Source organism: Phascolarctos cinereus, unplaced genomic scaffold (assembly GCF_003287225.1).
Source record: "Phascolarctos cinereus isolate Bilbo 61053 unplaced genomic scaffold, phaCin_HiC Scaffold_5;HRSCAF=322, whole genome shotgun sequence".
Lineage (NCBI taxonomy): Eukaryota > Metazoa > Chordata > Mammalia > Diprotodontia > Phascolarctidae > Phascolarctos > Phascolarctos cinereus.
In genome coordinates, this window is record NW_027555958.1 from 377,299,391 (window position 1) to 377,314,569 (window position 15,179).

At 42.6% G+C, this 15,179-nt stretch overlaps 1 protein-coding gene across 3 annotated transcripts in view; it reads right to left on the bottom strand.

Annotated features, from left to right (window-relative positions):
- TMCC2 (transmembrane and coiled-coil domain family 2) overlaps window positions 1-15,179 on the bottom strand; it is a 62,171-nt gene that overhangs the window by 30,846 nt on the left and 16,146 nt on the right. For all 3 annotated transcript variants that reach the window (XM_021003044.2, XM_021003045.2, XM_078156379.1), the window contains exon 2: window positions 7,986-8,552. In XM_021003044.2, coding sequence (XP_020858703.1) covers window positions 7,986-8,552 — 567 coding nt within the window. The remainder of the gene's footprint in view (window positions 1-7,985; window positions 8,553-15,179) is intronic.

Here is a 15,179-nt window from a genome sequence, read left to right on the forward strand (position 1 = left end):
ATTTGCACTGTCTTCGCCTCCAAATCTCTACTGCCATTGTTAGCCAAGGTAGCCTTTGCTGAAGAATCATAAGAGACAAGGAGTCAGGTAGGAAGAGATCTGGATCAAAACTCACTCTAGTCCAGATCTCTAGGAACAACTCACTTAGAGATTCACTGTACCTCACGTCTCCCCCTCCAAACCTCCTTGGAAACCATACTTGTGTAGGGGGATAAGAAGGAAGGAGGAAGGAAAGATGGTAGGAAAGAGAGGAGGAAGGAAAAAAGGAAGGAAGGAGGAAGGAAAGAAAGAAAAAAAGGAAGGAAAGAGGAAGGCAGGAAAGAGAGGAGGAAGGAAAGAGGAAAGAAGGAAGGAGAAAGGAAGGAAGGATGGCAGGAAAGAGAGGAGGAAGGAAAAAAGGAAGGAAGGAGGAAGGAAGGAAAGAAAAAAAAGGCAGGAAAGAGAGGAGGAAGGAAAGAAGGAAGGAAGGAGGAAGGAAGGAGAAAGGAAGGAGGAAGGAGGAAGGAAGGAAGGATGGCAGGAAAGAGAGGAGGAAGGAAAAAAGGAAGGAAGGAGGAAGGAAAGAAAGAAAAAAGGAAGGAAAGAGGAAGGCAGGAAACAGAGGAGGAAGGAAAGAAGGAAGGAAGGAAGGAAGGAAGGAGAAAAGAAGGAGGAAGGAAGGAAAAAAGGAAAGAGCATTTAGGCACTTATTATGTTGTAGTTACTGTGCTAAGCGCTTTACAAATATTATCTCATTTGACATATTTAATGGTGGTAGGAAGGAAGTTTTCTAAAAAGAATCCAGATCAATAAGGGGCAGAATCAGGAATGGCACAGGGGAAGAGAGGAATGCAGTCTACTTCTAGAGGCTTGGTTGAACAAGAAGTATGCATCCTCACAAGGATGGGCAACAGGGATAGAGAATAGACCTGTGATTTCATTAATATAGGGAACTCCCTGGACAAGGAAGCTCCATCTACCCATGTCACCTTCACGGTTTTATAGCCTTCGAGAATTGAGACAGATGTTATATAACTTGTCCAAGGGCACACAGCCGGGATGCCAGATGTAGGATTTGAATCCAGGTCTAGGGGTGAATTAAAAATAGATTATCCTCACAAGAACAAATTCAATGAAATCGAATGAGCCGTTTATGATCCTCAAAACCTATCTTGTTGGGGAAGGGGCAGCTTCTCACTTTCTAAGACCTCTTCTGGTATGGTCCTCAATTGAAACATGAGGGGCACTATTTAGAATCGAGGAAGAACTTCCTGATTGTGAAGGTCGTGAGATCTCAAAAGGGCTGACTGCTGTGTTGGAGCCTGAAGGCCTCTGGGAATCAGAGGAGCTTTTAATCACTAATGAATAAGGATTCTTGGCACATCAAAGGAACTGCTCCTCCCTACCTAGCCGGAGCAGGGCACTGCCAAGGAAGCCTGCCTACTGGGCGATGCTGGATACTGCTCTCTTGGTTCTGCCTGAAGAAACCCAAGGGTTCCAGAGTGGACAAGCAGATCATCCATGAGGCACAGGACAGGAAGGAGGAAGGAACTTGTCTGCTCTAACATCTCAAGGAGAAGGTGTGTGCGTAAATGTGTGTGAGTATCGTATGATAAACATGAAAACACGTACACACAGTTATACTTACAGTACAGTGCATGTGTATATGTGGACATGTGTACTGTAATTGAACATCTTTGTTCCCACATGAATCTAGGCCAGGAGGTCCTGGTTACAGCCCAAATTCCTTTGCTCTCTTAGCCCTCAGTAGCTGAGGCTGATGCCTACTTACGTTGCTTAATAAGCAACTTGGCCTTTTGGGTTTGATTGCTACAGAAGACAATATGTCCTGGTCAGACTTGGGTGGCACTGTAAGCATTGATTTTTTCCACTGTTACCCCCTTCCTCCCATCCCCAACAGAGGAGGGAGGATGTTCAAAAACAACTCTCAGAAAAGGCAATCTCACCCTTCCCCCACCCATCAGGCTCTAGACATATAAACAAGCAGGAATCCCTCAGCCCTTGCCAAGATCTTAGCCTTTTCTTGGCAAGGGCCTCCAGCCGGGGGCCTGTCCCTCACTAGCCAACCCTCGTGGTAAACACGGGTATTTGTTTATGCCAATGCAGTGAGAAAATCTCAATCAGTTGCTAAAGCTGGAAGAGGAAATTAAAAGGCCAGGAAACCTGAGGTCTCCTCCTATTTACTGATTTACTGACTCTCCACAGTCTCGTGTATGGGTCCTGGAGATAACACCCTGGTGTGGAGATGTTCAAAAAAGCCCAGTCAGGGTATCCTAAGCAAGCTCCACCCTCAGCTGCCTAGTCCCCTAAGACTGAGAGTGATCTCAGCTCCCTTTCAACACCATGGCTTCAAAGGAGATGGCGGAACTTGTGTGCCTGTCTGTCAGCCCCACAATGTCGATTCTGCCCATGAGCAGTTCTCCAGAATGCTTTGGATTTGTATTCCCTAAAGCTACTGGGAATTTTTTTTCCCCTAAGCTACCAGCATTCCACCCATGGAATTTCATTCATCTTCACTCCAGTCCCAGAATGGGGTAGTTCATCTTTCACAGATGGGCAAAGCAAGGGTTAGGAGGTAGCTTAAGGTTATACTGCACGGGAAAGAGAGAGATGGGATACAAAATCACAACTTCTGAGCTTGGGATTCGGCTGCATGAGCCTGGTGGGTGCATGAGCAGAAAAGGCCTCAGCATGGGATGTAGGGACAGCCAGTAGGGCCTCCACAGGGAGTAAAAAGCTCTGACCCAACAACAGGGCAGAGATGAGGGAGAAGGGAAGACAGGGGAGTGAGAATCTGGTCAGATTATAGGGAGGCAGGAAGAAGAGGCCTTATAATGGGCAGCAGCTAGGGCCCACAATGTTCCCCAGGGGAAGAGTGCTGGTCAGGGTAGGAGGAATCAGGGAGCTCTATTGTTCCCAAAGATGCAGCTATTTAGCAACAAATGGGAATGTACTTATTTGTCTACACCTGGGGTGGGGGTGGAGATAAGCTCCATTTCCCCAACCATTCATCCCACTAGGATTTTTATGGAGTCTCCTGGATGGGTATGTAAAGTTATTTTGGCCATAACCTGCCCCTTTCAGTGCCTTTAAACTAGACCTAGATTTCCCCTCTGAGTCGTGTAGATCCTACAGCACCAAGGGTAAAGGAGAATCTATAGTCCATGTATCTCCTTAGCCCACAGAGAATCCAGGAGACTCCCTGGAACTTGAGCCACTCACTGTGTGTCTCTCTGAAATTCTGACTTCTCTTCTTCTGGCTCAGGGTCTCTGGCCTCTTTGGGGTGGGGTAGGGAGGTCGGTTGTAGCCAAGGAGCAAATGTTAGCTGTCATGGTGGCACTTGGTAATGCAGAGTTCCAGCTGGGCCATCTCTGGTCAGGAAGCCAGCTGGTGAGCTCGAAACAATGGCAAAGGGTGTAGGGAGCGGGGGAAGCTTATGAATTAAAAATAGACGCTAGTAATAGCCTGGAGATGGAGAGAGCATGTGCAGCTCTTTATTTACGAGGAGAGAAGAATACCTTCTATTCAGGCATAGAGACTACAGGGATTAAACCATCACCACCCAGGCTTCTCACATTAACCAAGTGTCCTCTGGTGCCTAAGGGAAACCAGCTGCTGACAGCGAACCATGTTTCCTGAACGGTCCCTTTACCTCCTCCCTGCCCCCAAGCCCTAGTTTTTATTTTAGGTGGGAATATGGGAACAGAGGGCCTCCAAGATCATCTAGTCTAACCCCCTGCTTTTAGATGAGGGCTCTGAAACCCAGAAGATCTGACTTCCCCAAAGACACACAGGTAGTTAAAGTAACAGGATTTGAACCCAGGTCCTCTGACTTCAAATCCAGTCTGTCCTCATTCCACTTGATCTGCCCCCCTAAATTCGCACTTCACATTCCTGAAGAAAAAGCTCCAAGGGCTAGAAAAGCTTAAGGAAAGGGCAGCTAAGAGAAGCTATGATGAGGAAATAGAAGGAAGCCTTGCTCTGAGATCTGGTGATGCTGGCCTTCTTGCCATTTCTCACACAAGACCCTCTATCTCTTGACTCTGTTCCTTTTCTCTGACTGTCCCCCGTGCCTGGAAGGCTCTCCCACCTCATCCCTGCCTCCTGGCTTCTCCGGCTTTCTTCAAGATTCTGTTTACATCCCACCTTCTTCTGGAAGCCTTCCCCAGTCCTCCCCACTGCTATTTCCCTCCCTCTGAGACTACTTCCACTTTACACTGTAGATATCTCGTATGTACATATTTGTTTGTATGTTGTCTCTTTCTTTAGAACTCAAGGTTCTTGAGGGCAGGGACAGCATTTTTGCCTTTCTTTGTATTCTTAGCTTTTAGCATGGTGCCTGGCATATAGTAAATTCTTGTTGACTGAAAAGGCGTCTCAGGTCACAGTCAGGTCTAAGGAAAAGACCACCAAGTTAGGAGGGTAGAGAATTAGGTCCTATTCCTGGCTGTGCCTTTAGACTGGTGATCTCGGGTAAGCTGTGAAGCTGCTGCTTTGGTGGCACAGTACACAGAGCTCTAGCCCATTTTGAAAGCTCCGAAACACTTGACTCTTTAGCTGGTAACTGTCTCTAGCTCTCAAGATGGCAAACATCCTAGAGCCTTTCTGCCCTGAAAGGGTTAATGCCACTTCCACAAGGGTCAAACTGAGAGCCTTATAAGAATAGTTTCAGCCAAATGTTAGCTATTGAAGGGACATGGAAGAGTATTTAACACCTTCATTTTACAGGTTCAAATTCTTCCTCCGATATTTACTAGCTGTGTGACCCTTGGCAAGTCACTTAATTCAATCATCCAATTCAATAAACATTTATTTATGCTTAACCTCTCTCAGCCTCAGTTTCCTCATCTGTAAAATAAAGATAAGCACCTACCTCCCCAGATTGTTGTGAAGATCACATGAGCTAACTTACGTGAAGCACTTTGCAAACTTTGAAATGCTATTTCAATGCTGGCTCTCGTTATTACTTAATTTCTTTGAGACTTATCAGTGAAATGGAGCTAATAATTCCTAACCTGCCTACTTTTCATGGCTACTGTGAAAATCGATTCAAGGTCATAAATGTGAAAAATTAAAAGTGACCAACAGATGTAAAACAAAAACTACTACTATCTTAGGTAGGACCCAGAAAATTCAAGAGTCCAGCTGTACGGACAGGCTATATGATCTGGTCAACAAGTCGCTGAATGCCACTGGGCCTTCACTTGAATCCTTCCTCTCTGTCTCACTCTCTCAGGAACAATGTGCAGATAAAAAGGAGACAACAGACGGAGAAGCCTGACAGGTCAGCTTACCAAACCGACTAGTATGTCCAACCTGTCATAAGAACCCTACTTCACCCTTAGCCCATCCCATTCCTGTGCTTCCAATATCAACAACCCCATTGTCTCCTTACCCTCTGCCTTCCATTGCCCCCTGCTTGTCTGAAAAAACCTTCCAAATTCTGCTGCATTCATGAATAAGAATGTTCAAATTCTCTTTTATTACAAAATAGAAGTAGTAACAGAGTTCCTTAACTGTACTTAAAAAAAAAAACCAACTCCATTAGGTATAAACAGTCTTGGATGCAGAACCACCAGATGCTCATAAAACTCATATGTTTTACCACTCACTACCCTGTCCCCTCTGAGCTCTGGACCACATAACAACTTCAGTTGATTCATTCACCTCCCACCTTTTAGAGAAAGGATCATTAACTTTTTCGGAGAGACCTACTTTTGATTTTCCCCCAAAGGGAGAACAGAGAATTGTGGTATCTAAGTGCCATCCACTGAGAGTTTTGGAGGATGGGGCTGGCTACCTGACATGCTCTCTTCCCTACAAGCCAAAGAGTAGTGGGCTTGGTGATCGTCCAAACTGGGCCTTGAGATCTATTGGCAGCTAGGGGTTTACCTGTTAGAGAGCCCTGATCTGAGGAATGAAGGGCCAGCATCACCCATGGAGGGTTCTAGAACAGCTCAGGAGCCGATGATGGTAAGTTCTACAATATGCAAAATAGGATTGAACCAAAGTCCCATGAAGGATTGGGATTATGTGGGCCTAGAAAATGGAACTGTATTTGTGTTAAAACATTATGGATTCTATTCTCTGGTGCCAGTTTTAGCTGGCATTGACTTTTTCTTTTTTTTTTTTGGCATTAACTTTTTTCTGAGAGAGCAACTTTTGATTTTCTCCCAAAGGAAGAGCAGAGAATAGTGGTATCCAAGTGCCATTTTGGAGGATGGGGCTGGCAGCCAGATATGCTCTCTTCCCCACAAGCTAAAGAGCATTGGGCTTGGTAGTTACCCACAGTGGGCTTTGAGATCTATGGCAGATAGAGATCTACCTGTCAGAGAGCGCTGATCTGAGGAACAAAGGGCCAGGATAACTCATAGAGTTTCTAGTATAACTCAAGAGCCAATAGACAATAGGTTCTAAAGCTTGCAAAACAGGATTATACCAAAGTACCATGAGGGATGGAAACTATGAGGGCTTAGAAAGTGGAACTGTATTGTGTTAAAATATTATGGATTCTATTCTCTGGTGCTGGTTTTAGCTAACTTGTCACATGGTCACCGAAATTATACAAAGGCATTCTAGTTTATATTGCTATGAAGGTATCAGTGGTTTAAGCACGGATCCTTCATCTGGGGGCCTGCAAACATGAAATGTCAAAATTGCTCCCTTTTACTAGTCTCTTAATTTCACAAATAAGAGCTCTTTAACAATTTCCAAAAGATTTCACTTTCATTGTCTTTTTTGGTCTTACCATGTCCATGAGTGATATAAACATCTCCCTTTGATAGAAGGGAAAATGAAGATTCCAAAACATTTCACATCTATATCTTCCTTTTCCCTCACGGTACCAACACCTTCATTCATATCCTCATCACTTCTGACCAATACTGTTGTAAAAGGTGCCTGCATAACCTGTCTCCTTGCCTTCACCAGTCTTTTTCTCCTCTAAACAGCTGCCAAAATAATGATCCTTAGCCACAGGTCTGACCATGTCACTCCTGCTCAAAACCCTTCAAAGGCTCTTTATCGCCTCTAAGATCAAATAACTCCTTGGTCTGGTATTTAAAACCCTCCACAACATAGCTCTCATCTACCTTTCTATTCTTATTTCACATTATTCCCCTTTACGTACTCTGCAATCCAGTCAAATGGAATTCCTAGCTGTTCCCTAACCTTGCCTTATTTTCTGTGGTCTTTGTACATTCATGCAGACTACCTTTCATGTACAGAATCCCCTTCCTCCGCATCTGAGCTCCTTTTCTCCTTCATGGTCTGGTTCAGCTGCCTCTTGATCCACAAAGCCTTTCTTGATCATCTGAAAGTGATCTCTCCCTTCTCCAGTTTTCTTCCATTATTCTGTCTGGATCTGTCCTTCGCCTTTAGCATTCTGAACTTTGTACCACCCTTACTTGGGTTCGGGTCATATCTCCACTATTAGTTTGTAAACATCCTGAGACCAGGGAGTATATCATTTTTCATCTCTATATCCCCAGTGCCTAACAGCAGCTTGTAAGCACTCAATGAATGCCTACTGGATTGAACTAAATCAATTCAATAGCTTGGCCAAGGTCCCAGTTATTAATTGGTTTAGTTGTGCCTAGAACCCAGACATCCTGCCTCTCAGTCCGGGGCTTTGTCAACTACACAACACTGCCAATCAGAACACTTTGTAGCTATTTCCTCATTATCATCAGCTGGTCATTCAGAACAGCAAACCAACTTCGTCATCAACCAAGGCAAAATGTAATTAGGAAGACAGATTTCATACAAAATCATCAACATATATAAATTACTTCTTTTCATTGTCTCCCATTTTGGATCATTCGCTCCACTGATTCCTTCCATCAGTGCAGATGATACTGATCACTGAGTAGCATCATTGTTATAAACTGAAGCAGGTAGCATCCACAGCTCAGGACAGACTCTCTCTACTCCCTTTCCCTTGCAAAACCTCCCTGACTCCCCCCCAGCCAAATCCCTCTTTTACCTTATCAGAAAGGCCCTCAGATTCCTGAGCCAAGAAGTAAGTATTGCTGCTCTCTGTCAACAGCAGGGCAGTATCGGTCGTGGAAGAAGACCGGGGTCGACATTGGTGTTGGTGCAAGATGGCTGTCAGGCTGCTGTCTTGGGGGGCCTTGCGTAGCAGGTGAGGGCTGCCCCGCTGGGGCTCCAGGGAGCTGCTTTTGGTTCTGCGGCTACTGCTACCGCCACCGCCACCCCCTCCACTGCTCCCGCTGCTGCTGTGTAGGCTGGCCCCCCTCTTAATGGAGGGGCGGGAGCGGATCTGCTGCAGCACACGGTTGAAGGCGGTGGGTCGAGCGGGCAGGTCGTGCAGGGACATGGCGTAGGAGACCCGGTGCATCTCTGGAGAGCGCTCTTTCTCATCTGGGGAGTCATGGTCTGACATGCCGTGCTGCTGCTGCTGCTGCTGCTGCTGTGAGTCCTGAGATGTCTGCTGCTGCTGCTGCTCCCGTTCCCTAGACCGCCTTCGACTGTGGAACAGATGCTTCAGACCGTGGCCAAACATGGAGCCCTCAGAAAGCTGCTGGATTTTCTTAAGGAGAGAAGATAGGACAAAAGTGATCAGGATGCATCTTTCTGACTTGACTTAACAGGTCCTTTGAACCTGGTTCCTAGTAAGATCCCAGTCACTAACAACACTCTTTGAATTCAGAGGTCCCCATGGATGAGTTTCTATTTACGAACATCACCGTTGGGAAACATGACACACACTACCCATCTCATGCCCCAGAAATTCACCCTCATGGCTACCACTTGACATTCTGAGAGAGTATGGTGGGAAATGACAGGTTCAGGGATGCTGAACATCATGCTACTTTAACAATGTTTCCTATGGAATCCATGACTCATATTAGCAAGTTTTATCGAGTCAGCCAGATTCTTCCTAGCCTCACCAGCATGGAGCATCGAATGAAGAATCAGACAGCCTAGGTTCTAATCCTGGTTCCTCTACTTACCAGCTGCGTGAGCAGAGACATCTAACCTCTCTGAACTTCCATTTCCTCCATAAAACTAAGATAATAATTCTTGTCCTGCTTTCCTCATTGGAAGCGAATCGAATTAGATAAAGAGAAACATAAGATGTATGTGAAAGCACTTTCAAAACCATGGGTAGTATGGCATAATAGAAAGAGAAGTATACTGGATCTGAATCCTACTTATGCTATGTGTTACCTGTGTTACCCTGGGAATGGTATTTCATTTTTCCAGGATTCGGTTGTCTTACTTGTGATAATAATATTAACAATAGCTAGCACTTATGTAGTGCTTTAAAATTTGCAAAATGCTTTACAAATATAACATTTGATCCTTTAAGGTATTATCCCCTTCCTACAGATGAGGAAACTGAGGCAGACAGAAGAGAAGTGACTTGTCCAGGATCACACAGCTAGTAAGTGTATAAGGCTGCATTTGAATCTATAAAACGAAGGCACTGATCTGAATGATCTCCCAGCTCCCTTCAATATTTAACATCTGATTGAAACTATTGTTATGAAGTTTTAAGTTTGACACTTCTAGAAGCAACATTAACCCTTTTAGGGTAGAAGGTCACTAGGACCCTTTATATCTTGAGAAATAGAGATAGTTGCCAGCTTCAAAGTCAAGTCCCTGGAGCTTTCAGAGTTATTTCACTTAAATCCAGAGACACTTGGCAATTCCATCATTCTGTCAAACAGATTATGGTTGCAGACTGAATAAAGAGGCAGCAGGTGTAATGGATATAATGTTGGCCTTGAAGTCAGTAAAATCTATGTTCAAATATCTCTTCTGATGCTTACTTGCACTGTAACTATAGGCAAATCCCTTAATCTCGAGGCTTGGTTCCCTGATCTGTAAAAATGGGCATAATAATCCCTGCAGTGTCTATTCCATGGAGTTGTTAAGAGGCTCAAATAAGATTAAGTACTTTGAAAATTTTCAAGTATTACATTATTATAAAGTGTATTTTGTGTACAATATATTATGAAGTGCTTTGTAAACTTTCAAGAACTCCAAGCACACTAGGCTGACTGGGGCTATGAAATAATAAACACAATCTAGCACATATCCAGAAAAGATGTTCTTTCTTTTAAAGCTGTACCCTTAGAAAACTATTTTGGTCATCTCAACTGTGCTTACAATACTCCAAACATTTTTGGAAAAGCCATTAGGGTCTGCCTACAGCACATTTTTCTGAATAAAGGATCACAGAATTAGAAGTGAATGGGACATTGAAACTCACGTACTCTAACTCCTTCATTTAACAAATAACGAAAGGAGGGATCAGAGAGAGTAATTGACTTGCTTGAGGTTACACAGCAAATAGCAGAATTAGGGTTCAAAACCAGGTCTTTGCTTCCAAATCCAGGACTATCTTTCTTTCCCCTTCCCTACTAATTCAGGTTGGCTTTATAAGAAAGACACGAAGCTGTTTATACATTAGGAAAACAATTAGTAAAAATTGTTCACATGTACAATAACAATGTGACTATATTAACAAATGAGTAAACAACTTCAACAAAATACAGTGCTCATTCATGCCAAAATTATAAAAGAAGGTGCCCTGCTAAGTGTGATCAAAGGCATATATTCAAAACCAAGAGCCCACATATTTGCAAAGAAGAACCACTAGAAACCTTCCCAGTAAGTAAAGAGGTAAAGCAAGGATACTCCCACCCCTACCATTTAAAAAGATTCTAAAATTGTATTTATTAAAGGTACAAAAAACCTTTCTTTTTCTCACTAAACATTATTAATAATAGCAATTTAGTGAGAATAATATGATTGTCTATGCTTCATTACTTTTGTTCTTTTGGGAGGATTATTTATTTATGGATTTTAAATTTACTTTTATTTATGAAGTAAACAACAAATTAAATGAGTATTTCCATTAGAACAGAAGAAGAAAATCATACATGAAACTTAGAATCTTAGTGTGAAGATCCTGCTTTTCAAGTATGTAATAAATTCAGCACGTAACTCAGAGCTGCTCTGCTTCTCTGTGATTATTTCTAGTTTTTCTGTCCTCATCTGTGCATTTAAAATGCTTCAGTGACTTTTTCTTTATTTTTTGGGGGGAATTCTATTCCTTTCCCTTAACCCTCCCTCCTCAAATATATCTTCAGTGGTGGTAAATATTCATTCTTTGAGAATGGTCTTGGTTTTGGGAAACAACCAGAAGTCATTCATAACCAAGTCTAGTGAGTAAGATGTGCAACCAAGCTGGAAAACAGGGATTTTTTTAGGTTGGCAGGAAAGAAAGGAGGAAAATAAGATATAGAATTGCTTTTCTTATGTAGCTCAAAATGATTCTAAGGAAACTGACCTCCCCAAGGAGCTCCAAATATGTTTGGGGCATTGGTGCCAACCTTGCTGTGGCTAGGACTGGACTTGGAGTTAGCAAGACCTGGGTTCAAATCTCAGTTCGGACGCTTTTTAACTGTATGACCCTGCACAAGTAATGTACTTTCTCTGATCCTCTGTTTCCTCATCTGTAAAATAGTAAGACATATATGAAGTGTTCTCAAACTTTAAAGATATTTGTTGTTATTGTTATTCAATCATTTTCAGTCATGTCTAACTCTTTGTGACCCCATTTGGGGTTTTCTTGGTAGAGATATTAGAGTGGTTTGCCATTTCTTTCTCTAGCTCATTTTATAGATGAGGAAACTGAGGCAAACAGGGTTAAGTGACTTGCCCAGGGTCACATAGTAAATGTCCTAGGACAGATCTGAACTCAAGAAGATGAGTCTTCCTGACTCCAGGCCCAGCAGTCTATCCACTGTACCACCTAGCTGCCCTTTTAAAGACACAGAGATAGATAAATAGATCTATGCACACATACGTACATACATACATGTGTGTGTATGTATAAATGCACATGCATATATGTGTATATCAGAAAATTATATACAAGAGTATACAAAGCAAAAAGCATAAATGAAATAAATCAATCTTGAAGTCAGGAATGTAGCAAGACCCAACAGTTCAGTGACAATTCATCTCATAGCTCAGTGACCCTTCATCTCATATCTACATACACACATATGTGTGTATGTAGATACATACATATACACATCTATGTTTAAAGTATGTGTATGTTTATGTGTCTATGTGTGCACACACACGGATACACATACACACACACATGTATACATACACACTATTAAGCATACAATCTCCCAAGAGAACTACTCTGAAGGGTAACACACTAGAGTCTCATATTCAAAGACATTCTTTATCTAGCCCCAAATGACCTTTCCATGCAATTCCTCTTTAGATATTCTACTAATAGGATTACATACCATTCCCCAAATACACTCTGCATTTTCCTGCCTTTGCTTAAGTTATTTTCTTTGCCTGGATGACATCCCCCTTTAGTTCCTTGGACCCCCATCTCAATCTACTAAAATTCTATCTAGCCTTTACAGTTGGATTCAGATTCCCCCTTCTCTCTGAAGACTTCCCTAACCAGCCTGCTATCTCTTCCTGACCTGATCTGTTCCTCTTCTACTTTCACAAAGCATTTTTTAGGAGTGTGGCACAATAGAAAGAATGCTGGGTTTGGAGTTAAAAGATTCCTGTTCCAATCCCAGCCCTGCCATTACCACCTACGTGACTACTGGCAAACCACTTAGCCTTTCTGGGTCTCAGGTTCCTGTTCTGTAAAGGAAGGAGTTAAACTAACTGCCTTCTAAGGCCTCTTCCAACTCAAAATCTATCTCCTATAGCCTCATATGGCCCTTATCACATTCGGCCTTAGAATGGAAGTTTTAGAATACACATCTGATCTTGCCTACTAAATTGAAAATTGCTTTAGAGCAATGGCTGTACCTTAATCATCTTCACAACGCCCATAGTAGCTACCATATCATAGATCCTCAGTAAATGTTTGCTGAATGAATGTAGATATATAAATTCTGCCTTTTTAAAAAAATCAGCCTTATAGCTGATCCCAGATTTCATGCAATGACCAATTGTGGTCCCAGAAAACTGATGGATCACACTTCCCTCCTTGCAGCAGAAGGCGAGGAATTAAAAGTACAAAATATTGCATACAGTGTCAAACACAGTCATTACATGAGTCAGTTTTGCTTGACGGTTTTTGTTCTAAAAGAACGTTCTGGAGCCAAGGCAGGGCAGACTATCAGAAAATGATATTTGAAGGAATACTAAACAAAAGCCATCAATGAAACAAATCAGTCTTGAAGTCAGGAATGCAACGAGACAGAACAGTTCAGTGGCCCTTCATCTCATAGCTGCATGGCCCAGGCAGTAAAGGCACATGAAAGAATCCAAGAAAGACCCCTTCCTTCAAAGGAATGGAATGCAGACTCAGGGCTTAATCAGCCAACGAACAAGTAAGTATTTATTAAGTACAAAACTGGAGGCCAGGCCCTGTACTAAATGCTGGGGATGTACAAACAAGAGTCAAACAGTCCCTGCAACAGGAAACATCATATACATAGGGAGATACAAAATAGAATCAAGATAATTTTGCAGGAAAGACACTTGTAGCTGAGTAGGGGGTGGTGAGGGGGAGGGTGTAATATGGAAAAACTTCGTGCAAAGGGAGCTAAGCCAGGAAAGAAGCTGGAGATTCTAAGAGGTATCAGTGAAGAAAGAATGCATTTTAGGCTGAGGATAGCTAGTGCAAAAGTAGAGATGAGACATGGTTGTTTGGTTGGACCACAGGATACATGAAGAGGCTAGAAAAGTAAGATAGGGCCAAATATTAAGAGTTTAAGTGCTGAACAGAATTTATATTTGATAATATAATAACATGACTTATTTATATTATATTTATATATCATATCATACCATATCATATCATATCATATGGAAGCCACTGGAGTTCAGTGAGCAGGGGAGTGACACTACCAGATCTACACTTTTTTTTAAAACACTTTGGCAGCTGTGTAGAAGACGGATTGCAGTGGAGAAAGACTTTAGGCAGACAGACCTGTTGGGAGGCTACTGCAGTAGTCCAAGAGAGAGGTGAAGGCCTGAATTAGGGTGGCGGTCATTGTGGTTGTTTTTTGTCCCTCGTTCTTGAAGAAGACCATGACATCAGGAAGGTGATGCCATGGCTTGCAACTGACTTTGAGTGAGGGAGGGCTGCGCAAGGTTACCAGCCTCGCTTCCTCCTCCAGAGCCATCTGGGTTCAGCAGCAAGATGTAGATTAGGACGACTGGAGATGGTCCCCAGTGGAGGCCATATCAGCAGAAGGAAGAGTATGGATGCAAGTGATGTTGTGGAGGCAGAACCAAGAACCAGTGTGTATGGTTTCCACATGGTTTGGGGTGATTAGGGGAAAGAGGAACTGGGAAAGAATTTAACACTACGTAGGGGAAGACAGGGGGCGACAGCAGGTCTTGATCCAAGCTTGCTGCTGGCTGTAAGGAACAACCAGCAGTCCCCTAAAGTGGCCTCACATACTCCTAACTGATCCCATTCCATTCTCACAACTCCTTCCTTTACTTCTTAGCATTCATTCTCTGAATTACTGCACTTTGGGATATTTGGTAGATTGAGTTTTAGTCTTGGAGGGAGGAAGGTCTAGATTCAAATCCCAATTCAGAAACGTGTTGTCCGTGTGACTCTAAGCATGTTATTTAACTTCTGAGACTCAGTTTCCTTCTCTGTAAAATGGAAATGATAATAGTTTCATAGGGTTATTGTGAGAAATCAAGTAAGATCATGTATGTTTTGTACTTTGAAATCTTCGAGCACTTTAGAAAGGTGAGCTTCTGCTCACCTTTTACTACTCTTCTGGTTTGGTTACACCTTTCACTGACAAGGATCAGAACTATAGCCACATTTTCTCATTTGTACAAATCTTGTATCCCAATAGAGGATTCACCCATTGTGTTTGAGGCCTTCCTCTTGTTTCTGGTATTTCAAGAATACCAATGTAGCACTCAGGCTGTCCAGCTGCTATCCCTCATTATCCATATAGAAGTCTCTCCTTCTGGTCATGTGTGTCCTCAAAAACATCTTTATGTAACTTGTTAACTATAATCCATCCATTCTAGTAAGATGTTGCCTACTTGCATGTGATGCATCCTTTTTATTCTGAACTTAACTCTCTATGAACATTTCCATATTAATAGTTCAACACAAAATGAGGACTGTATACAAAACCATTTCATATCATTTGTTTATTTTTTAAAAAGGTAT